The sequence below is a fragment of the Myxocyprinus asiaticus genome, chromosome 10 (assembly GCF_019703515.2).
Source record: "Myxocyprinus asiaticus isolate MX2 ecotype Aquarium Trade chromosome 10, UBuf_Myxa_2, whole genome shotgun sequence".
In the NCBI taxonomy this organism is placed as follows: domain Eukaryota; kingdom Metazoa; phylum Chordata; class Actinopteri; order Cypriniformes; family Catostomidae; genus Myxocyprinus; species Myxocyprinus asiaticus.
Genome location: NC_059353.1, coordinates 13,156,290 through 13,181,055, shown reverse-complemented (window position 1 = coordinate 13,181,055; position 24,766 = coordinate 13,156,290). Strand labels below are relative to the sequence as shown.

At 38.2% G+C, this 24,766-nt stretch overlaps 2 protein-coding genes across 2 annotated transcripts; both read left to right on the top strand.

Moving 5' to 3' along the window:
* Positions 1 to 1,489: 1,489 nt before the first annotated feature.
* On the top strand, positions 1,490 to 11,957 carry LOC127447246 (protein ABHD13-like). The gene is made up of 2 exons (XM_051709005.1): positions 1,490 to 1,636; positions 4,228 to 11,957. Exon 2 carries the CDS (start codon positions 4,275 to 4,277, stop codon positions 5,286 to 5,288), a length of 1,014 nt encoding a protein of 337 aa, XP_051564965.1. The 5' UTR covers positions 1,490 to 1,636; positions 4,228 to 4,274; the 3' UTR covers positions 5,289 to 11,957.
* A 4,991-nt stretch (positions 11,958 to 16,948) lies between these two features.
* Positions 16,949 to 19,726, top strand: LOC127447247 (tumor necrosis factor ligand superfamily member 13B). Its single transcript, XM_051709006.1, has 3 exons — positions 16,949 to 18,133; positions 18,278 to 18,443; positions 19,191 to 19,726. Exons 1-3 carry the CDS (start codon positions 18,017 to 18,019, stop codon positions 19,301 to 19,303), a joined length of 396 nt encoding a protein of 131 aa, XP_051564966.1. The 5' UTR covers positions 16,949 to 18,016; the 3' UTR covers positions 19,304 to 19,726.
* Positions 19,727 to 24,766: the final 5,040 nt, after the last annotated feature.

Genomic DNA, 24,766 nt, shown 5'->3' with positions numbered 1-24,766 from the left:
TGCAGACTAGGCAGAACAAGACTTTACACTGAATGCAGGTAAACAGAGAACTTAAATAGGCTGGGATAATATGAAACAGGTGAGTGAGCAATCAGTCTGAGCGGGGGATTATGGGAAATGTAGTTTGTGAAGGGAAAACTAGAATTCCAGAGATGGAGACCTCTGGCAGCATTCTGGAGATATAGCAGACGCTGCAGGTGTAACAACTTGTATTATTTGTGTATTTAAATTCTTAAGTTAATTTTCATAATGTAAACAGCTGCAGGCTATAGTCTTGCTTCCCCCATTGGGCATGTCACAACTGCAACTATTTTTTTACAAAATTGCTGTAATGTTTGTGCATCGGGAATAATGAAAACGCACATTATGAAATATCAATGGAAAATGAAAATGCATTTAACATAATGTGGAACATTAGTTTTTTACATAATTATGTAATTCTTCACAAAAGATTTCCATGGTGACCATAGACAAAATACTATTACAACATAGTAGCATATGTGTGTACTACTGTGTTGGTTTTACTGTTCAATCAAAATGCACATCTATCTCCTTCAAACAGTGAAAAAAAATTTGTGAAAAAATGTGTGTATTTTTATTTACCTTTTTTTTTAACATGTTCAAGAACGAAAATACAGTACCAATGCAATTAATCAATTTAAAAAAATTACTTTATTATTATTATTATTATTATTATTAATATTATTATTATTATTATTATTATAGCTTACATCTTTATAAAGTCCAGAAAGTGACCCTATGTTTTTGCAAAAAAAATTCTGGACACAATATTTTTTTTTTTACTATGGTTACCACGGTAAATATTTGAACCGCAAGGTGGAAAAAAAAAGTGTCTCAGTTCCTTCCTGAGCCTAAGTCTTAATTTTTTTTTCTCTCTTCCTAAATTTTTTTTTTATCTCTTCAAATATTTTTTTCTCTGCATGCGGTACCAATCTTGGCCACCAGGTGCCACTATCAGTAAACATGTAATCTTATGCTTTTAACGCTTTCTCTGTTGCTATATAGCTGAATAATACATTTATTATTTATTTAAGGGTTTGCAAACCTTAATCAAGACAAAATCAGGTTACATATGTTTGATATGGGATTCGTTGGTCTTTCTAAACCATCTATGCCGTTTGCTCAGTGTTACATGGTGGAAGAGAAGGAATGTATTGAGGAAAACGGGAAACATGGGGAAATTATTATTATGTCTGTCCTTTTGAAGTGTTAGGGGTACATCTGGTAATGTTAAGGCCGCGGGTGTCCTGACCGTTTATATGTCTATGGTCGTGACATCGTGTACAAAAGAAGTCCGATTTAAACACACCTTGCGGTTCAGGCCTTCCGTAGAGAGATTTGATTTTATAAAAAAAAAAAAAAAAAGAAGACATTTGAGATGAAGGGAGAAATATTTGACCATCCGGAACATGTCATGTCCGACAATAGATTGGTTCCGCTGTTTCCGTCCGGAACTTTAAATAAGAGACACCAGTGCACAGCAGTAGTTCGGCTAGATTTGCTGCTAGCCAGAGTGGATCAGCTGGTGTTTTTCCGGAGTGTGTGTTTACATGACCCTTTCTCCTGCTAGTAAACTCACCTATCTGAAGATGTGCCGCTAAAGAATGCGATAAATGTAAGTGGTTTTGAGACTGAGATTGTCAACAGCTGTCTGTTTGACATGGCTAGCAGAGTGTGAGCAGTGCAGTATATGAAGTCTAGAGGGGAAAGCTGCTGACAAACGCTGTCAATATCAATCTGCCATCAGTTCTGTTTATCATTTGCGTCAACTGTGTTTGGACTTTAGGGTGTTTCTCACCCTGTCAACAGCTGGCTGAAAAGCCAACTCACATATCTAACTAAATGCGAGTGGTATAGTCCGCATATGCTGTGATCTATATACAGACAGGGTTTTACTTTTTGATTTGATTTTGGGGTACAGATTGTGTTTTATTGCATTGTATGTAAAAAATAAAAATAAAGCAGCTCGTTTTTATCTCTAGATGTTTCCAGTTCGTGCAGAATAGATGAGTAAATACTGATCTTAATCTGCATTTCAGTCTAATTTTATAATGACTGGTCAAGACTGGACTTAGTTCCTAAACACCCTGAGGGGGGCCAAAGCAATACTACTTTGTGTTGTGTCATCAGAAATTGCTTTAGCCCATATTTTGTCTCTCTATAAGGCTATAATTAAATGTTAAACAATGTACATATTTGAACTTACCCACTACCTCTACAAAAAAAGTGCATTGGCTTTACAGTGATGGCACCAGATGATCATACCATGGAACTTTTATATCTCACCCCTAGGTAATGGTATAACGAAAATCATGATATATGAAATCTCATAATATATAACATTTGAGACATACCTGAACTCTCAGTTTTGTCCGATAAAGATCCCGATCTGATACCAGTGTTGTATTTTCCTTAATCAGTTTAGAATATCTATACTTTACTGCGTGGAAGTGATTGGGAGTACTATTTTATGCGTAAAGAAACTCAAACTTCTAACTACACATTATTTCTTTATAAAATAGAGAAAGACAAATAACAATGAGAAAAACATGTAGCCTATTAAGAAAAACTTTATTGTTAAATAATCTACTGGATAATGCAGCAGCCAAATTAACAGTAGGCCTAATTCCAGGGAAAGTCTTAAATAGAAAGAAGCCACTTCTCTTTGCAAAAATTGTTTTAGCTTGTATCTGGACTGAAATTAATTCAGATCTCTCTTTTTTCCCCACTTTAAATGTAATAGCATATCAGTTCACTTTTCAATCACAGTTATTTTTTTGGAACCCAGTCAACTTAAATATTATTATAAAAAATACTGTACATTTCAGTCATAATTTCTTAACTTTAAAAACCTCTGGCTTTTATTTTGGCGGAACACTCCAGGAAGATTTTTGACTGTTTGTTTGTAGGCTAGTTCACAATATTTGAATTCACTTTTCATTCAAAATCTGGTCAAATGCTCCTCTGGTGCCATTCTCAGTGGATGTTACATGCTAACTGAACTATTGAGCATCTAAATCTGAGACTGAGACCTCTATCTTGAGTTCGTGTTTAGCGCTCACATATTGCACGCCGCTTTAAAAGATAAAAATGTAAGTTAATGCGTGATTATTGAAGCACAAAATGCTGTGGTATTAATATATAGTCTGCAGGTGCTCTGCACATCACAGTAAATAAGCACTCTTTTCTGTAATCTACTACAACAAGCACAGTGCACAAAGCTCATAAGATGTGGTGTTTTGATCAGTCTTTGTATTTAGCATATGAGAGCTTCACATACTCACTTTGCAGTGCGTAGCATATGCAGACTCCGGGACTAAAAACAGTTCAAAGAATGAAAACTGAAATGTAACGAAATGTTTAGCAGAACTAACCAAAAACCAGAACAAAGTGATTTTCAATTGTTCTGGAGTGAAAACATTATTTATAAATGCTGGAAACCAGTTATAACCAGTTAATTTTGTTCTGATAATTTTTTCATGAAACTAAAGGCCAAAGGGTTTATCACAGTATATTTCTGGTAATTTTTCATGCTGCCTGAAAAAATGAAACGTGCTTTGATCATGAAGGAAACTGCTGCATCACACATTTCTTTGCCTAATTGTCCGTTGTGGAGGTTGCATTCTGTGAATGAAGACCTTTTTAACAACTATGTATAATTACTACACATACATGCACGGCTAATTCAGATACAAGAACATTATTAGATGTAAAAAGTACTTTTCTCAGTTGTTTCCAAGTCTTCACTGAACTATTGTTAGATATGATGAATTAATACAGATTTGATGCTGCCGGGTTTGACTCAGAAGCAGATCTTTAATTAAAATTATACTTAACTGTTAATTAACGGTATGCTTGTTTGTTTATTTTGTGGCATGTGGCTTATTTTGAGATTGTTTTTTTCAAACCAGATCTGGCAATGTTGCAATTGGCATTTCACCCACCCCTAAGCACAGAGTACTGTCATTTTAAATGAACGTTGTTAACCATTCTTTTCTTTTGTTCTAACCGGTAAACATTTGAAAAGAAGGCTGCAGAACTTTTGAACCGGAATGGGGAAAAAAAAAAAATTTTTAGATTTTAGTATTGATTTGGTATAGAAGTACCAGTAATTTGAAATCACTAACTATGTAATAGCTACCGATTGACAAATGTTTTTACTGTGCACTGTCCAGCCCTTCAATATAACCTCCTGTGTTTTCCCAGATTGCATATGCAGTGAGTTTGGAGACTCTCTTGTGATCCCTATTGTCATGGAGAAGCCATGGAGGTTATGGGGGGCACTGGAGGCATTTTTGCTGGCCGTGTGTGCGTGGTCGTGGGGAGCTTGCCGCATCTCCCTGCTGGCCCTCATTTTGACCTTCCACCTGTACGGAGGCTTCATACTGCTGGCACTCATCTTGGCCTCTGTGGCCGGAATCCTGTTCAAGTTCCAGGACGTCCTGCTTTTCTTTCCAGATCAGCCCTCATCCTCACGCCTCTACGTTCCCATGCCTACCGGAATACCGCACGAGAATGTGTACATCCGCACTAAAGATGGTGTGCGGCTCAACCTTATCCTGCTCCGCTACACTGGCGAAAACCCCGCCGCCACCCCCACCATTTTGTATTTCCATGGCAACGCAGGGAACATCGGCCACCGTGTGCCTAATGCCCTTCTCATGCTGGTCAACCTGAAAGCCAATGTGGTTTTGGTGGACTACAGAGGCTATGGTAAGAGTGAAGGAGAACCAAGCGAAGAGGGACTCTACCAGGACGCCGAGGCTACCTTGGATTACATCATGACCCGCCCGGACATCGACAAAACAAAAGTGGTGCTCTTCGGCCGGTCATTGGGTGGTGCGGTGGCCATCCGTCTGGCTTCAGGGAATCCACATCGAGTGGCCGCCATTATGGTAGAGAACACTTTCTTAAGCATCCCGCACATGGCGGCCACACTGTTTTCTTTCTTTCCCATGCGTTACCTGCCACTCTGGTGCTACAAGAACAAGTTCCTGTCCTATAGACACGTTCTTCTGTGTCGTATGCCATCTGTATTTATCTCAGGCTTATCAGATCAACTCATTCCCCCGGTCATGATGAAACAGCTTTACGAGCTGTCTCCATCTCGGACTAAACGCCTCGCCGTCTTTCCGGAGGGTACGCATAATGACACCTGGCAGAGCCAGGGTTATTTTGCCACTCTGGAGCAGTTTATGAAGGAACTGCTGAAAAACAATGCCCAGGAAGAGACAGCACAGGCGGCAACTAACGTCACTATAATCTAACAGTTTTTTCTGTTGACTGCTCGAAATTCAGACTCTCTCAGATAGGATGTACAATTCTTTTTTTGTTTCTTTTCATTGATCACGGTCTTGGAATTCATTATTTACAATTTCATTATTAAATGGAGAAGGCTACATTTTCAAGGTTTGAAAATTCAGGATTTCAGGATTTTATTATTTATTTATTTTTTTTTAAAAAGGAATAGTTCACCCAAAAAGTCTGAAAATTCTGTCATATTTTACTCCATGCTGTTCCAAACCTATATGACTGACTTTCTAAGTAACGATAATGAAAGTGAATGGGAACTAAATCATATGGACTACTTTTGTGGTACATTTATGGTGCTTTTTTGAAGCTCGACAGCCCCAGTCCCCTTTCACTTTCAGGACCAGTGTGAATATTCTTCCCATTTGTGTTCCAAATGACAATCAAAGGGTTTGAAACGACATGACAGAATTTTCATTTTTGGATGAGCGGTTCTTTTAAAGTATGAATGCCCCACTATTTAGTTATTTGCCCAATCACAACTGTCAGAACTTCTTTCTTATATTTTGTTTGAAACAGAACAAGAGGGCTCATAGTGATGCTTTTCAAAACCTTTCAGTATCACTGAATACAGTTAAATGGACCAGGGGCAACTGATCCTAGTTCAGTAATTTTTGTCTACAGCATTTCATGCATTCAGTCTATTGTACTCGCCTATATTGTGTTAGAGCTTTATTGTATCTCACTCAGGAAATCAGCTCATTGTGGTTTGATCCCATCTTTTAGATTTGCATTTGGAACTTGTGTGTGAGAGGTATAGATTTCTACCACTGATTTTCATGTGGGCTGCAGGACACCATGAGCACTGAATGAAAATACCAACACAAAAAGCCTAAAGTTTGTTTTCTCTCCCATCTCAGGCTTTGTGATCTTCTGAAAGTAAGAGTAAAATCGCACATATTAGCTGTTTGACTGTTTCATGCACAGTCCATTTGCATAAGTTGTAAATAAGATTTTTTTTATGTATTTTTTTTTTTTTATCACGGCAAGTGCTTAACATCAATTCTTTGCCTACAATTTGTTTTGTTTTGGATCACATTGGAAACCTTGCCCACTGTAGCCACAGATCCATTTTATTTCACCATTAACAGTTCCCTTAAAGAAATCGTTCACCCAACAATTATAGTTATGTCATTATTTACTCATTCCAAACTGTATGACTTTGAAGAAGAGCATTTTTTTAAGAATGTTAATGCTGCTCTTTCGCATGCACTAAATGGGGACTGAGGTTTTTGAGCTCCAAAAGTGACAAAAAGCAACATAAAAGTGGTCTGTGCAACTTGATTTGAATCGTAATTTGCTGAAGATCTACTAAATACACTACGGTTTATTCACACTTGCATGTTGCGATTGGTCACAGGACATGCAAGAACCAACAACCTTTGCAATATTGACATTCAAATTGGCGTGGCATGACTGGACTCCACATATTTGAATACAGGGTCATAACCACAATCGACAAAGGATTGTCATTAAGATGTTGCAGGGATTACATAATGATTTAAATAAGTAAAAAAAAAAATATCATGCTCAGAATTCTAATACCGCTCATCAGTGTTGTTTGAGATCAATCAAATCAAAGAAGGCGGGACTCACTTTTCATAGAAGCTAAATGGGAACCTAGTGGATTATTCTAGCGGCACAGAGCAGTACGGTCAGCAGTTCCGATTAAGAATTGTTTTTTTTTTGTTTTTTTTGGGGGGGGGGGATTTTTTTCCCCTTTTTCTCCCAATTTGGAATGCCCAATTCCCAATGCGCTCTAAGTCCTCGTGGTCGCATAGTGATTCGCCTCAGGCCGGGTGGCGGAGGATGAATCCCAGTTGCCTCCGCGTCTGAGACAGTCAACCCGCGCATCTTATCACATGGCTTGTTGAGCGTGTTGCCACAGAGACATAGCACGTGTGGAGGCTTCACGCCATCCACCACAGCAACCATGCTCAATTCACCATGCGCCCCACCGAGAACAAACCACATTATAGTGACCACGAGGAGGTTACCCCATGTGACTCTACCCTCCCTAGCAACCGGGCCAATTTGGTTGCTTACGAGACCTGGCTGGAGTCACTCAGCACGCCCTGGGATTTGAACTAGCGAACTAGCGAACTCCAGGGGTGGTAGCCAGCGTATTTTACCACCGAGCTACCCAGGCCCCCCAGATGCAATATTTGCCCAATATTTTACAATAGAAATGTTGTACCGAACAACAGTAATTTCCAAGGTTGCAAACTACTCACCTTTTGGCGACATTAGCTGTTTGAATTGAAAATATGTCATGTATATTATGTCGTTTTATGTCATTTGTAATTGTCAATGGGAAAACATCAACGTAGCAGTTTCAGCATATCATGCATAAGACAGAGCGAATTGTGCATATTATGAATATATGTGGTTATATGGCTAGCTTTAATCACTTCAAAAAAAAAAAATCACTTGACGTTGTCTTTGAAAATAATCCTTAACTCATCATCACCTTCAAATGTGAACTAAAACATAAGACCAGTGGCTTTGACTCCATTTTTTTTTTTTTTTTAAGGTTGTGACAAGAACAAATCATATTCTTTATGAAAATATTATTTGCATTAAATTGTGCATATCTTTCAAAAGAGATATTATATCTCTTATATAGAGATATAACCTTGTTAGGTCTGTGCTAAAAAAAATTAAAAAAAAGAGCCACCAGTTAAAGGAGTAGTTAACCTAAAACTGGAAAATTCGGTCATTTACTCACCCAGTTCATTTACATTGTCATTTAACGCAGCTCTATTCCATAGAATGGCAGTTTATTGTGAGCAGAAGCTGTCAAGATTCAAAAAGGACAAATACAATAAAGCACTAGTAAAGGTGCAGTATAAAGTCATCATAACAGTAGTCCATATGACTTGTGCACTATATTCAAAGTCTTCTGAGGCATACAGCAGCTTTGCGTTGTATAGACTACTTTTATGGTATTTTAATGGTGATTGAAGGCAGTGGTCAATATGAGCTGTTCTTTTATGGAAAAGAGCAGTGTAAAGATTCTTGAAGAAAAGATTGGGAAAGATTCCACTTAATGTAAAACAATATTCAATTTTGGGCCTTTATCACATTTAAAGCCTTTGTTCCAAAAGTTATTGCATTCAGCACCTACTATTTTAAGGACCAATAGACTTTATTTACTGTAGTGCCATATTTGATTTTTGATGGCAATGAAAAGGCAGTGAGGGTTAGACTTGCAGTCTCTTCAGTGGCATACACTGTATAAAGCTAGATCACATAAAAATTTCCACAACTCATGTTTTCTGGAGTAATTTATAAACTGAATTGTATGTTCAAGTCATGGTTACAGCCTTGTTTGAATATGTAAACACAGAACTAGATTTTCATTGAATTAAGGCATACATTTTAGTCTCTTCCTCACACAAGCTATCAAATGGCTTCTGAAGGCTTAAGAGCAGCTTTTTTGTCATTTCTGGAGCTTGCATTGTATGGAGAGGAACAGCAACATTCTTCCTTCATCTTTTGTGTTTCATGGAAAAAAGTAATCAAGAGTTTTCAACAACATGAGTGTGAGTAAATGATGACTGACTCTTCATTTATGGGTGAACTATCAAATCATTCTTGACAATTAACTTGAATCAGAAGTTAAGACATGGACGAGGTGCAGAACAGTGACATGTCCTTTCTATTGTCCAAATTAGGTGATTGACAGTCTAGTACCCAGTATATAGTGATCATGAATGGTGGACTTTGCAAACCTGACCCATTATGTAGTGAGTGTTGGATCAATGCACATTCAAGTTTGTAATAATTGCCTGCCATAGATGCTCAGTACATTTTGTTTAAACTTCAAAACATTTTTTCACTTTATTGTAATGCGTCAACTGCATGTGAATGTTAAGATTTCAAGACAGAGTGATTTAATGCCAGTTTGCATGCAAATCATGTCTACAATCATGATATCTACAAACCAGAGATTATCTCAGGCTTCCAAAGTCCCCCTTTCAAGATTTGACGGGAACTTTCAGGCTTGTAGTTTGCAAGGGTGCTTGAGAGATTGTTTATATATTAGCACAGTGTGTCCAGTGTTATTTATTGTTATTAGTTATTCATAGTCTGGACTGAGCAGAGGAACAAGTGGAACCAGCCAGTGCAAGACAGTGTTCCCAAGACACAGGAATTTGTGTGGTTTCAGCACATACTGTAAATAACATTGTTACTTTTGTTTATCAGTTTTTTGACCTTTTCAAAATAATTTTTGGTCATTTGAAGGGTCATTGCTTGGCCATTATTGATTCAGATGAACTGCCTCTAAAAACCAAGGATAATTGATTTTATTTTATTTTTTCCCAAAATAATAAATGCTTATTTTTTGTCAAATGTAGTCATGTAGTTGCGAAGCATTTTGTTAAACTTAGTGATGTGCCATGAAACCTGATTGAATGGCTGTGTGGTTGAGTGCAAACCTTGGAACTGTATCAATAACTTGGAACAAAGATGCTGAAATATGATGAAATAATGAAAATACTACTACTGAGTTTACTAGATCGGACTAATAAATCATTGGCATGTTCTGGACATTCTCTGGGGCTAGTTTGTACTGTATATTGAAATCTCATTTCATCATGTTCATAAACTGAATACATGGAATAATATAAAGCGCTGCTCCTGTTTTGTATTTGCTTTTTACAGGGGTATTCTTTCAACATTTGTGTTTTGAGCTATGGATTTTCTATTCAAATCATTTGTCATTGTACAGTTAGTCAGAAGTTTACATACACCTTAGCCAAATACATTTAAACTCAGTTTTTCACAGTTTGACATTTTATCATAGAAAACATTCCCTGTCTTAGGTCAGTTAGGATCACTACTTTATTTTAAGAATGTGAAATGTCAGAATAATAGTAGAGAGAATAATTTATTTCAGCTTTTATTTCTTTCATCACATTCCCAATGGGTCAGAAGTTTACATACACTTTGTTGGTATTTGGTAGCATTGCCTTTAAATTGTTTAACTTGGGTCAAACGTTTTGGGTAGCCTTCCACAAGCTTCTCACAATAATTTGCTGGAATTTTGGCCCATTCCTCCAGACAGAACTGGTGTAACTGAGTCAGGTTTGTAGGCCTCCTTGCTCGCACACGTTTTTTCAGTTTTACCCACAAATATTCTATCGGATTAGGTCAGATCCTTGTGATGGCCACTCCAATACCTTGACTTTGTTGTCCTTAAGCCATTTTGCCATAACTTTGGAGGTATGCTTGGGGTCATTGTTCATTTGGAAGACCCATTTGAGACCGAGCTTTAACTTCCTGACTGATAGCTTGAGATGTTGCTTCAATATATCCACATAATTTTCCTTCCTCATGATGCCATCTATTTTGTGAAGTGCACCAGTCCCTCCTGCAGCAAAGCACCCCCCACAACATGGTGCTGCCACCGCCATGCTTCACGGTTGGGATGGTGTTCTTCGAATTGCAATCCTTACCCTTTTTCCTTCAAACATAACAATGGTCGTTATGGCCAAACAGTTCAATTTTTGTGTTATCAGACCAGAGGACATTTCTCCAAAAAGTAATATCTTTGTCCCCACGTGCACTTGAAAACTGTAATCTGGCTGGTTTATGGTGGTTTTGGAGCAGTGGCTCCTTCCTTGCTGAGCAGCCTTTCAAGTTATGTCGATATAGGACTCGTTTTACTGTGGATATAGATACTTTTCTACCCGTTTCCTCCTGCATCTTCACAAGGTCCTTTGCTCTTGTTCTGGGATTTGTACTTTTCACACCAAACTACATTCATCTCTAGGAGACAGAATGCATCTCCTTCCTGAGGAGTATGAGGGCTGCGTGGACCCACGGTGTTTATACTTGCGTACTATTGTTTGTACAGATGAATGTGGTACCTTCAGGTGTTTGGAAATTGCTCCCAAGGATGAACCAGACTTGTGGAGATCCACAATTTTTATTCTGAGGTCTTGGCTGATTTCTTTTGATTTTCCCTTGATGTCAAGCAAAGAGGCACTGATCTTGAAGGTAGGCCTTAAAATACATCCACAGGTATACCTCCAATTGACACCAATTACCCTATCTGAAGCTAATTGTCTAAAGTCTTGACATCATTTTCTGGAATTTTCTAAGCTGCTTAAAGGCACATTTAACTTAGTGTATGTAATCTTCTGACCTACTGGAATTGTGATACAATCTGTCTGTAAACAATTGTTGGAAAAATTACTCGTGTCATGCACAAAGTAGATGTCCTAAACGACTTGCCAAACTATAGTTTGCTAATATGAAATCTGTGTTTAAAAAATTTGTTTTAATGACTTCAACCTAAGTGTATGTAAACTTCTGACTTCAACTGTAAGTGCAAATGAATCACACTTTCTATTTTCCGTGTGCTGACATGCAATAAAGAAATCAAACCCTTCTGATAACTTGGCTGCAAAAGTGTCTATTTTTGAAGTGGTGGCTTCCTGTTTCTGGTTTTGACTGTGGAGACACTTTTTCTTTCTTTTTTTTGTTTTAAGAAAATAAAAGTTTTAGAGTTTTCTATATCAAAAATCTTCTGGATTTGTTTCGTTGAAATGAACACATCCTTGTGGGCTATTAATTATGATTTGCACATTTCAACCCTGACACTTTCATTTATTGCCTTTTAACTTCTTGCCTAGGATTTGACGCAGTTTGTCGGAGCGGGAACATTTATAAGTGGTGACAATGCAACTTTGTAGCGGTGCAGTGCAGAATACAGTGGGTGTGGACAGCTTGGCAGGAAACCGGAGCATTTTCTCACATTGAAGGGAGAATTTGTGATGAAAAAGCAGACTGTTAGCTGAAGAATTGCAGACAAGACTTTATAGTAAGTAATGGCGCTTTTATAGTAAGACATTGACTGCTAGATCCCAGAGGTCTTCCTCTCTTCCACATCAACAACCATCAACTACACTGAGATAGACAGCTTTAGGACCAAGGGTAGTCATGCAGAAGACCTTAATCTGTGGATTATCTCTGATCCAGCATTGTACTGAGAGAAATGTTTGCTAAGAGCTTCAGAGCCACTTTCATACCATATCAAGGTGAATTAGATTCAGCAGGCAAAGACAAGAACTCCAGATCAGCTACTCTCTTGAGTACATGCAATCATCTCAATGTTTTGAGGTGGGTTGAGATCTTCAAAGTAGTGATGTTATTGTTAATAAAAACATTTTTGTGAACTAAAATAAAAGCTAACATTAATGGAAATAACTGCAAGTGAAACAAAAATAAATGTTCTTAACTCCAAAACTAAAAGACAAATTACCTCAAAATTATATATATATATATATATATATATATATATTATTTATTTATTTTTAAGTTTTTGATACACTGTATATTATAAAAATGTAAAGCTTTAGAACCCGGCTTCATTAATTTTACTAGGTTGCGATAACACTATTTGACCCTTTGAAATGTAACCATATTTAAATTATAGCAGTTAAAGGAATATTTCAGTATAATTTGTAGCGTAATGTGGTTTACCACTAAACTAATTTTTATTCTTAAAAAAAAAAAAAAAAACAGAAATCTGAGGCACTTACAATGGAAGTGAATGGGGCCATTCTGTAAACATTAAAATACTCCCTGTTCAAAAGTAAAGCCACAAGACATAAAAAAATAAATAAATAAAATTCTGCCTTTAAATCCTCCAAAAATTGGCCCCATTCACTTCCATTGTAAGTGCCACACTATAACTCTTTCTTGCTTGCTTGCTTTTTTTTTTTTTAAAGATAAGGAGGGTCGAGTCTAAATACGTTTTTGTGGCAATAAATATTATGCCACATTGCTGTCGATTGAGCTTAAATTGTATGGAACCTGGAATATTCCTTTAACAAATTAATTTTGTCAGTTCAAAAATAGACTAGTGAAAAAATGAAAAACCTAAAACTAAAAGTCATAGAGTGAAAACAAAAAATAAATTGAAAGTCCAAATTAAAAATAAAAATAAATTAAAAATTCCAAACTGTAATAACCCTCCTTTAAAGAAACCAGGTTCTTCGAAATAGATCTATTTGACTTTTATATCCACTCATTAATTATACTCTTTCCTAAAAGTTAGTTTCCATCATGCCTGCTGGAGATGTTGGCCCGGGCCGGGTAGAAGGGGGAAGGTTGCCCTGGGTTTTTCTGGTCCTGATCCTCACCGCCATCACCTCCTCCTCGCTGTCTGTGCTTTCCCTGTACCATGTCTTAGCCCTGCAGGCCGAGGTGGAGGGTCTGAAGGCCGAAGTAGTCCGCAAGAGAGAGGAGCAGAGTAGGACTCTGGAGGAACCTGTGGAGGGGGCAGACAAACAGACCCAGCAGCAGCAACAAGAGGACAGCAAAGACGGAATTGAAGTTAGTATGTTGGTCCCAGCCTATGCAGTAATCTTTTTGGTACCACTTTGTTTTAGGTCTTTAATATGTACTAACATTAAATACAGTGACAAAAAAAGTATGTGAACCCTTTGGAATTCGTTGGTTTTCTACATTAATTGGTCATAAAATGTGATCTCATCTTTATCAAAGTCACAATTACAGACAAACACAATGTGCTTTAGCTAACAACACACAGACAATTATAATATTTCATGTCTTTACTGAACACACCCCATAAAACATTCATAATGCTGTGGAAAAAGTAAGTGAACCTTTGGATTTAATAACTGGTTGATCCTCCTTTGGCAGCAATAACCTCAACTAAGTGTTTCCGTTAGCTGTGGAATAGAGCTGCAGGTTCAGAAGGATTTTTGGATCATTCTTCCTTGCAGTACTGCTTCAGCTCAGCCATATTCTTAGAATTTCTTGTGTGAATGGCTTTCTTGAGGTCCTACTGGTTTAAAGTCTGGGCTCTGACTGGGCCACTCCAAAAGGTGGATTTTCTTTTTTTTTGAAGTCATTCTGTAGTGGATTTAATTCTATGTTTAGAGTCATTGTCCTGCTGCATCACCCAACTTCTACTGAGCTTCACCCTGAAATTATCCTGTAGGATACCTTGACAAACTTGGGAATTTATTTCCTTCGATGATGGCAAGTGGTCCAGACCCAGAGGCAGCAAAGCAGCCCCAAATTATGATGCTCCCTCCACCATACTTCACCGATTTGATGATGCTTTCATGTTGGTATGCGGTGCCTTTTTTTACGCCATATGCAGTGCTGTGTGTTCTTCCCAAACAATTCAACCTTAGTATCATCAGTCCACAAAACATTTTTCTAGTAGCTTTGTGGAGTGTCAAGGTGGTCTTTGGCAAAATTCAGGTGTGCAGCAATGTTTTTGTTGGAAAGCAGCAGCTTCCTTTGTTGTGTCCTGCCATGGACACCTTGCTTGTTTAGTGTTTTCCATATAGTAGACTCATAAACAGAGATGTTAACCAGTTCCAATGATACCTTCAAGCCTTTAGCTGTCACTCTAGAATTCTTTTTTTTTTACCTCATTGAGCATTCTGCGGTTTGCCCTTTGAGTCATCTTGGCTGGACAGCCACTTCAAGGGATAGTACCCACAGTACTAAATTGTCACCATTTACAGAGAATTTGTCTAACTGCGGACAGATGAATATCTAAGCTCTTCAAGTTAACTTTGTTACCCTTTACAGCTTTATGCAAACAACAATTCTTGATCGTAGGTCTTCTGAGATCTCTTTTTTATGAGGCATGGTCCACGTCAGCAGATGCTTCTTTTGAATAGCAAACTCAAAGTGCTTTCTATAAGTCAAAGTAGCTCTAACCCACACCTCCAATCTTGTTTCATTATTTGGATGCCAGGTTTGCCAAATCCTGACTCTAATTAGCTTTTGCTGATGTCATTAGCCTAGGGATTAACATACTTTTTCCAACCCACACTGTGAATGTTAGAATGATGTATTCAGTATATACAAGATCAGTTCAAATATTTGTGTGTTATTAGTTAAAACAGATTGTTGTTGTTTTTTCATTATTGTAACTTAGATGAAGATCAAACCAGATTTTAAGACAAATGTATACATAAATACAGGTAATTCCAAAGGGTTGACATACTTTTTCTTGCCACTGTACATACAGTACAATGTATTTATTGTGTAGCTACATGTTGTTCTGCAAAATTCTCACAACATTCACATTTGTTGCCACAGGTTGAGGAACGGGTAGTTTAGGGGTAGGGCTGGGGTTTAGATTAGGGTTTAGGGTAAGGGTTGGGTTAGGTTTAGGGGTAAGGCAAACAAAACAACTAATTAAATGCAGGTACTCTAAATGTAAGTAAAATGCAACAACACATATGTACATAATAAGTTCATTGTATAAACTGCTTAAGTACATAGTAGTTAAAGACACCTTAAAATAAAGTGGGTCTGGTTTTTTGTTTTTGTTTTTGTTTTCTATGGAATACAAATATTTTGGGCATATTCTTGTTGGTCATGTTGGCCCCTCCAGCATGGCTACACCAGTCAAGCTGGTCTACATGAAACAATGATAAGCTTAATCAGATTGTGCCCACAACGAATCTGCATTGCCCATCTAAAACCACACCATCTTGAAATTTAAAGCTAAAATGTGTAATTTTTTTGGTGTTAAAATATTGTTATGCAGAGAAAACTCTACAGTTAGCCATTTGTAGGTACATTTTCTCGAAAACTGTAAACATTGTCTCTGTGGCATTATAAAAATTGCTGTGTTTGTTTTTAGTGGTCCATCCCAACTACAGTGACACAACCAATGGTGTGAGTTAGGGGTGGGACTATCTGTTTGTTCGATCAATGGCAGATGTGTATTCGGAAGGCTGTTTGAAAACAATGTTTATTTTGCAATTCCGCTCGATGCCGATAGTGGTGCAGAAATTACACACTTCATCTTTAAGCTTGTCCAAGCTGTCCTAAGCATTTTTTATTCAGTAGGGATGGTTCTTGGTTGTGTGTTTAAGATGTCACATTTAAAGTGTTTTTACAGTGTCTGCAGCATATTGAGATCGATGATGCCACACCAGACCACAATGGCATGACAAAAAGGAGTCTGGGTCATGTTTCAGACAAAGCAGGCAAGCCCACACTTAATTCTATGATGGTATTGTCATGATCAGTACATTCTCAAAACATAAGAATACTACCATGTACATTCCTCGTGCAGTCACAGTTTGCTAGATGTTTGTTCGAGCTTTTGTGAAGACAGTGATATGTATGGGTTTTACTGAGAAGAGCTGTGGGTTGTGTTGAGAGGAACAGTGTCAAACATAAACTCAGACAGATGGTGAAAGATTAAAGCCACTCAATTTATAAAACAACATGCACATTGTGCAAACTGCACCATTAGACATTTACATATCCTGTTCCTTTATGAGTCATTGAATGCAAAAGCCATATAATATTGTTGTAGAGCTGGTGAATGCGTTTAATTGAAAACATCATTATCATTGCACAGCTGTATTAATTTTCATCTCTTACAGATGCCTACAGAAAATTCCATGCTGTTAAGAAATCCACTTAATTGTTCAGTTACTTCATAAAAAGAATGCAAGAGCAGTACATAATAAAAACAATTAGTTTTGATTTCTGCTTTGCCTGTGTGAAAATAAATTACTCTGCACATCCACAGAATTCCAGCCCTTTTTGCAGATGATGGCAGACAGCAGAAGGAAAACCTTCCAGAAAGGTAATATAGGAGTTCAAATGTGCAAATTGTAGTGCAGTATTTACAGATTGCACACCTAGATAAATTATTTAAAGGTATAGTGCGTCATATTTGCTATATTAAAACTTGCTCCTTCTCCGACTTAACCTCGTGCGACCCCGCGTATACATGCGTGGATGTTGTATTTTGGCTATACGCAATACGCAACGCATAATTTTAATTAGTTTAATCCGATTGATCTCAGTTCAGGAGACTCTGTGCTCTCAGTAAAGGGTTAAACTTTTGCGCAAGGAGTCATGTGACAAAACAAAATGGTGCCGATCACAGCGGAGTTTGTCTTTAGGAGCAACACCAATAAAACTACATCTGGTAAGAAACCTAATAATTTTTTTTACATTGAAAGTCATTGTTTGAGTCAAAATATTACAGTCTCTACTTTCCTCTGATTTGCCAATTTATTGCGAAACGCCACACTGCTAAATACATGTACACTAATGTGTACTTCAGCACATTTTTTCCTTAAAAAAAGCTATATTTACTGTGCATAATTTTATTTGAACATGGTTGGCAGTGATTGGATGATGCAGGACACTATTTTGAATCTGAATTAATTATGCAAATTTCTAATGTAATGTCTGTAACATCTCAAAAATATGAACAACCAACACTCCTGGAAACAATAAACAATTTGATTTAAAAAAAAAAAAAAAAAAAAAAAAAAGAATCTGATTTTCTACAGTATAGCTTGGTATTATTTAAAATTTCACAACTTAGTCCCACTATCCACATACAATATGTTGCCATCAATTTTTAGGGAAACTATTTGCTCTAGATTTTATTAAATTTTTCTGCATGTTTATTAGGTGCTACTAGTTACAAATCAAAAAGGGAAATGGAAAATGCACACAGCAGTCATGCTCGGGTCTCAGGAAGTTAATACGCAGAGGCAACTGATTAATTTGTAGGTGGATTCCCTGAAAAATGAAAAGAGTCTTTCTTCCTTTTAAATGCTCTGTGTCAGCATTTAAAGGCTCCTCATTTCCTTAAGATTATTTGTAAAAGATTATTATAATTATTTTTTGGTCAGAATTTGCTATGGAAATATGCACAGCCATCCCGTGGCAGACAGGTCTAAAGCGAGGCTCAGCTCTGGAAGAAGAGCAGGGGACCATTTTAGTAAAAGAGGAAGGATTCTTCTTCATCTACAGTCAGGTACATACAGTATAATCTCAGCAAATCACAGCTTTAAAGATTGAGAAGTCAAGGGCATTATCTTATCACACATTCTTGAGGCTTTTTACGGCTTTGAAACATCCCAACACAGTGCTGAGTGTTTTTTTTCCTCATTACTTCAAGCTCTCCTTTTCCCAGGTGTACTACACTGACTCTACATTCGCCATGGGCCACATCGTGATTCGTATAAAGAAAAACGTCGTAGGAGATGAAAGTCAACATGTCGTTCTGTTCCGCTGTATTCAGAGCATGAATCGAGTCAATCACTTCAACACCTGCTACACTGGAGGTCAGTGAAGAAAGTCCTCTTACTTGATTAGTTACAAAAGGTCCACAAAATGCCCCCCTCCCCATAGATAGATTGATAGATATATAGATAAATAAATAGATTTTTTGTGTGTGAGTGAATGAATGAATGAATGAATGTAACATTTATTTAGCACTTTTCTGACACTACACTTATAGCGCTTTACACAGTGAACAGGGGACTCTCCTCAACCACCATCAATGTGCAGCATCCACCTGTATGATGCGAAGGCAGCCGTAGTACGCCAGTACACTCATAACAACAACAACTGTTGAAGAGAGAGTAGAGTTATAGAGCATTAACATTACATTGATGTTTTGTTTTTTCAAATTACAGTAATACAAATGAGATCTTATTTATTGCATTACAGTAAGCCTAATGATAATTTTTTGGGGTGAATGTGTGTAATTGTTATGAAAATAATATCACAATGCAAAAAATCTTGATGGTCCTAAAATAGGGATTCTTTTTATTTAAGCAAAATATAATTTCTTATTTCTTTCTTTCACCCAGTTTCAAAATCAACACCACTTGTTTTTTACTTAGCCGGGGAGGCTAGAATTAGACAAATGCATGGCAAATATTAGAGACATTTTCATACTTTGATAAGCAGTGTACTGTATACCATGAACAATGTCTAACAGATGGTGCAATGCATATATGGATAAATGTACATAGTAATACATTGTATTTACATTGTAAGTGTGTAACTGAGTGTGTGCATTGCAGGCATAGTGAAGCTGGACTCTGGAGACAGATTGGAGCTTCTGATACCTCGTACACATGCAAATATCTCTCTGGATGGGGATTCCACCTTCTTAGGAGCAATAAAACTGGCTTGACTCTTGGACAGACAGTCAGTGACCTCGGTACTGCAGTCTGAACTTCTAATTACTGCAGAGAGTGGCAGCATCATTGACATAAAAGAGCTGCTCCTTGAAAATTTCCTCATAGAGCTGCGTTGTATCCTGGAAGATGAATTCTTTGTACCAGCTTTGGTTCACACCCCAGTGCCATTTTGTTGGACTTCCAATTTTGACATGAACGGATATGTGACATTAACAGTTAACAGTTGTTTCATTTATACTGTAGATTTAGAGACTAACAAGCGTCAAGCAAATTGAGAAACATCATCAGTTCTAGGCATTTTTATGGAGTTAAAGTCAACATGAAATCAACATCGACCCTATTTACTTTCTTAATGCACATTCCTGATCTTACTGTGTATGATTTATCAATGCACGCTGTTCCAAATAAAACTTTTTGTCATAATAGTTTCTGAGAATCGAATAACTTGCTCCACCCCGAAATGACTTTCCAGCTTATGTCACAAATTCTTCTTACTTTAGCTACATTGTGGTATATAACTTTTCAGGATTCAATCAATTCCCAATATATGAAACCAAGTCCCTCTTATGGTTTTCTCATTAAATATCCTGTTTAACTTGGAAATATATCACATTAAAAAATTAAAATGGGTTGTGAACAGTGTTTCATGTTGACTTTGGTATCTTTAGTCATCTTTTGTAAACGTGTCCACACACACATTTTGGTTATATTTTTCAGCTTTGTCAAGACAGTTCTTCTTTATTCCTAACACACAATTACAACAAATATTTTCTGATTCTGAGCATTTGTTTCAGACTAACACCTCTGTGCATTTTGGTAACTGAAAGGGAACTATAATGTTAATAAAGAAAGCACTCTGACTTTCATAACACAACCTTTCGTACAACGGTAGGTGTTTACAATTTCAACTAAAGATGGCGCTTCCAACATTCTACCTGCAGATGGCGACTAAATCACATTGTGGAGCCATGTGGAAGCCAAAGTGAGATATCGGTGAAAATTGGAGAATTGACAGAGATTGGCATTCAACAACATTTGCTTTGTGTTTGTTGTATGCTTCACACAGATAGCTTGTTGTTTATTGATGGAGGCTGTGTCCCCAGGTATATGAATTTGCTTCAGCTTTGTCAGCTACATTTCATAAGGAAACAACCATTATCAAAGGCTGTGAGCAGATATTTGCCTGTGGCTGGAAATTATGCTGGAATTTACATCAGAATACAATGTAATTTCTCTTAACAACAGCTTCACTGTTAGAAAAAGAGACCAATAACAGAGAAATAGAGCTTTGCTTTGCTTCACGGCTGCATGGCACGAGTAGTGATAACATTACCTGCCGCTAGAGGGCACTTGCTTCCTGGACAAATGGTTTATGGAGCACTGCCAAGATGAGGCCGATCATTGTGAGTTTTTGGATAAATGAATCAATATCCAATAATGAAAGCATTGGTTTGGTTTCAGGAACTGGTGAGCATCTCCATGATATAGAAAACTCCACTAAATATTTCCAAAGAGCAAGATTTTTATGGATCTATCTATCTGTCTGTCCGTCGGTCCGTCTATTGGTAGAAATACTACTAACATTTATTACAAGTTTAACCTGAACTGCCACTGAGAAAAAAGTGCAAAATAGTTCCTCTTTGTCTTTGAAAAATTATGAATAAAGAATCATCTACTGAATCTCTGAGGAAAATTTCTGTCACGCTTAAATCCTTAAATCCCTTCATACAAATGTGCTTGCTTAGCCATTTCCAAGACATTGATTTAGATCATTCAACTCTGTTCAAATCTCAAATGGTCCCAGTGGCGGATTTAGGCATGGGCGACATGGGCAGTTGCCCAAGGCGGCATCTTAAGGGGGTGCGGCACGAGGCATCCACACAGACCCCCCCCCCCCCATCAACAACTTTGGGGGTGTGTTGAAGCGGGTTTCACCCAGGGCGCCATACAAGCTAGAACCGCTACTGAATCGTCCTCTGAGAAGACGCATCGAGTAAATTGACAGAATCCTTGAATAGCTTGCCCACTGAGAGACTACCTCTAAAGCCTGTCGCTTAGGGAGCCCGAGGAAGTGATTGGTACTTTTAAATAGTCTCTCAAGCTGAGCTATTGACTCCAATTCAGAGACCAGATCAGTCAGACACACTTGGACTCTATTGGGAGCTTCAATGAAGATCAAAGAGCACTGTTTAGCAATGCCTTTTGCTGTATTTCTTTTGATTATTTTTCAAAAAAGAGATTGCTCAGCTGAGCTGTTCTTTTAAAAAACGGCTTCTATATTGATTTTGTTCTCAAAATAATTATTTTCTGTTAAACAAAAAAGGGTGTCATTGCAGTTTAACTCACAGGCTATCATGCTGATCATTTTAAAGATGTTCAGCTCTCCGGCAATTAAGATGATTTCTGTGCATTGCAAGACTCCTTACCAGAGTTCTTTTATGTTCTCTATTATGGGGAGTTCAGAAGTTCACATGAAGACTGTGAATTCAGTACACTGATGATGATGGAGAAAAATGCAGGTTAATGGAGCGCAACAGTGGTGTTCCAGAGGTAATAATAATAATACCAAATTACGAAGTGAACCACTTTTGATGACATATAATTTGCGTCTTTGCAGGCTCAAGATCGCAATTATTATGGTATAATGCATTTCTCATACCTGCTCGTCTCCAAATAAATCCCCCTTAGAGAACAACTCATTTTTTCACATATCTTGCAATGCATCTGCAGGCTCGTGGCAGAAAAACGCTAACATTCATCACATCATTGCACATTCAATGCACTACGGGAGACAAACGCAAATGTTGACCTGTGCATGTGAAGTTTTGGTGGTAAATGCAAAGAGAAGAATACTTTAATAACCCAGTGAAGCTGATCTCTTCTTGAGTTGTTACTTAGTTAGAGTGGTAGAGAGCTGACTCTTGTACTCACGCTGATGACGCAATCGGACCGCAGTTCGGACCCAAATAACATGATGTGAACAGAGACTAGCGGGGCCAAGGGGAGGGGGAGGAAACTAACTCGGGTTTGGTCCAAGCAATCAAACCAAGTGTGAAAGCACCCTTCATATCGGTAACGGACCGTACTGGAGTTCACATGAACCATACACAAGACCACCTTTTCTGAAATAAGCATTCACATCATCCAAATGAACTGAAATTAGACATCATTCAAACACTGGTGCACACCAAAATTACCAGTGTGAAAACACTCTTACTCTTCAATGAGTTGTACTGTTGTTTAAAGTGTTTTGGATCATTCCAATGAAGAAATATAGAAAAATACATCTTTTTAAAGCATTTTTATCAGACAAAAAAAAAAAACTCCTGAAAACATAAATAATGGAAACTGAGATGTGATCTAGGAGCTTTATACAGCTTTATACAGTGCATGCCACTGAAGAGACTGTAAGTCTGTCCCTCACACCCTCGTTTTTATTCACACCAAAAATCAAATATGGTGCAACTGTTAATTAGGTCTATTAGGTGGTGACATATTTGTGTCTTTTATAATGAGTGAGTCATTCGATCATTGACTCAACTGATTCGTTAAACAACTCACTGAATTTACTACTGAAACAATGGACGAGAACAATTAATTCACTTAAAAGATTAGATTCAAACCACTGGTTAGTTTATGAACGAAACAATACTAGTTCAAAACAGAGTTTTGAGAGCAGTGCAAAGAGTAGTCTTTGATACTTTTGCTTCTTTTGGAACTATTTTCGCTGGAGAAGAAATGCACAAAATAACTGGCCAATTTTTGTCTGAAACGTAAGTTATTTGATATAATTTACTTGTTTGTTAAAGTCTTGTATAAAAGGCCTGCGGATGGTTATATAGAACAGCAGGGCTCTTGCTCGTGTGAAAGGCTAAAGCCTACAGTATAGTATGTGCTTTAGTATACTATATCTGCATATTTTTGAATAAACTTATATTATTACACTAATAATGAATAATGCAGTAAGGGTAGTATGATCAGATGCCATTACAAACTCAGCAATAGTCAATACTTTTATATTGTACCATAGTTTTTGATTCGATTACATTGTTCACAACGCTTCATGGCAGTAGTTCATTCCCTCATGAAAGATGTACACTTTCTTCTACCTTTTAATTTTTTTTAGATTTTCGTATGCTTTTTGTTTCAAATGTTTGCAATGTTGTGATTAAAGGTGCTGTAAGCGATTTCAGCCATTCTACTTCCAAGAGACTGAGCCTTTGGATTAGCCACACCCCCTCTTTCCAAAACCCAGAACTCCAAAGATACCAAAATGAGCTTTATTGAGAGCAGAAACGTACTTGCATAACCTCCGTTCCCTGATGGAGGGAACGAGACGTTGTGTCGATGTAGTGACACTAGGGGTCACTCTTGGGAGCCCTAGACACCTCTGGTCTTTGATAAAAGGCCAATGAAAATTGGCGAGTGGTATTTGCATACCACTCCCCCGGACATACGGATATCAAAGGAGCTGGTATGCAACCACTCATTCAGGTTTTGTGCTGAGGAGCCGAGACAAGGTCCCAGCCATTTCAGCGGGTAGTTCAGCGTTGTGGCAGGAGGGACACAACGTCGCGTTCCCTCCATCAGGGAACTTCCACACAAGTAACCAGGATGTTCCCTATCTGTCACTCACTCTACGTTGCGTCGATGTAGTGACACTAGGGGTCCCTATACGAAATGCCGCAACTGGCTGAACTGAGTTACATGAACTGGCGGTGTGTGATGGGCAGACCACTGTGTGCCTCATAGCCAGCGCACCAGGCCGACATGTAACCTCCCCCAACATTGCTATGAGTGTCGAACGGCCCTTTGGGGACAAGTCGACTGCCCAAAAGATAGAGACAGGCTAGCCCAGTCGTGGCCTCTTATCCTCTTTTTTTTCCCTCTCCCCCAAAAAAAAGGAATTAACCGACTGGGGCCACCAGGTCTAGTCGGGGGGGTGTCACTCCCAAGGGGAAGACACCACAGAGACCACACCCCACCCAGAGAGGGGCAGGGGGTATTTTGAGTGGAAATATATCACATGGTCTTGCCCAGCTTTGTCGGAAGTATGTCATGTGGAGTCCCATGGTATGTCCTACCCTACGGGGGAGGAGTTTCTACAAGCATGGTGACTGGGGCAGAGGGGCCTCTGCCCAAGGAAGACAGTTTACCAACAGGGAAACAAATTAGCAGAAGATATACATCGCATGGGGTTACCTACGAGGAACCACCACATGCGGAGCACCTACCCAAGTACAGGGCTTAGTTAGCACATGTACTGAGCCGGCAGCGAGTTTCTCCGCAAACTCGTCTGCCACAGGGCTCGGAGGAAATCATCCAGGGAACACAGTTTGTGAACACTACTGGGAGTCAACAGCGCACGTCTTCAGCTCAGGGGAGGTGAAAGGCGCTATGTGCAAGCGATACACCTGGCCAGCTGTCCCGGACATACCTGCTTGTGCGTGCCACTA

What these genes read in the sequence shown, in the direction of transcription:
- LOC127447246 (XM_051709005.1), top strand. Translation starts at nt 4,275, where the DNA reads ATGGAGAAGCCATGGAGGTTATGGGGGGCACTGGAGGCATTTTTGCTG.
- LOC127447247 (XM_051709006.1), top strand. Translation starts at nt 18,017, where the DNA reads ATGGAAATATGCACAGCCATCCCGTGGCAGACAGGTCTAAAGCGAGGC. An exon ending in TCTTCTTCATCTACAGTCAG is followed by an intron (nt 18,134 to 18,277) that starts GTACATACAGTA and finishes CATTACTTCAAG; the next exon opens with CTCTCCTTTTCCCAGGTGTA. An exon ending in CAACACCTGCTACACTGGAG is followed by an intron (nt 18,444 to 19,190) that starts GTCAGTGAAGAA and finishes TGTGCATTGCAG; the next exon opens with GCATAGTGAAGCTGGACTCT.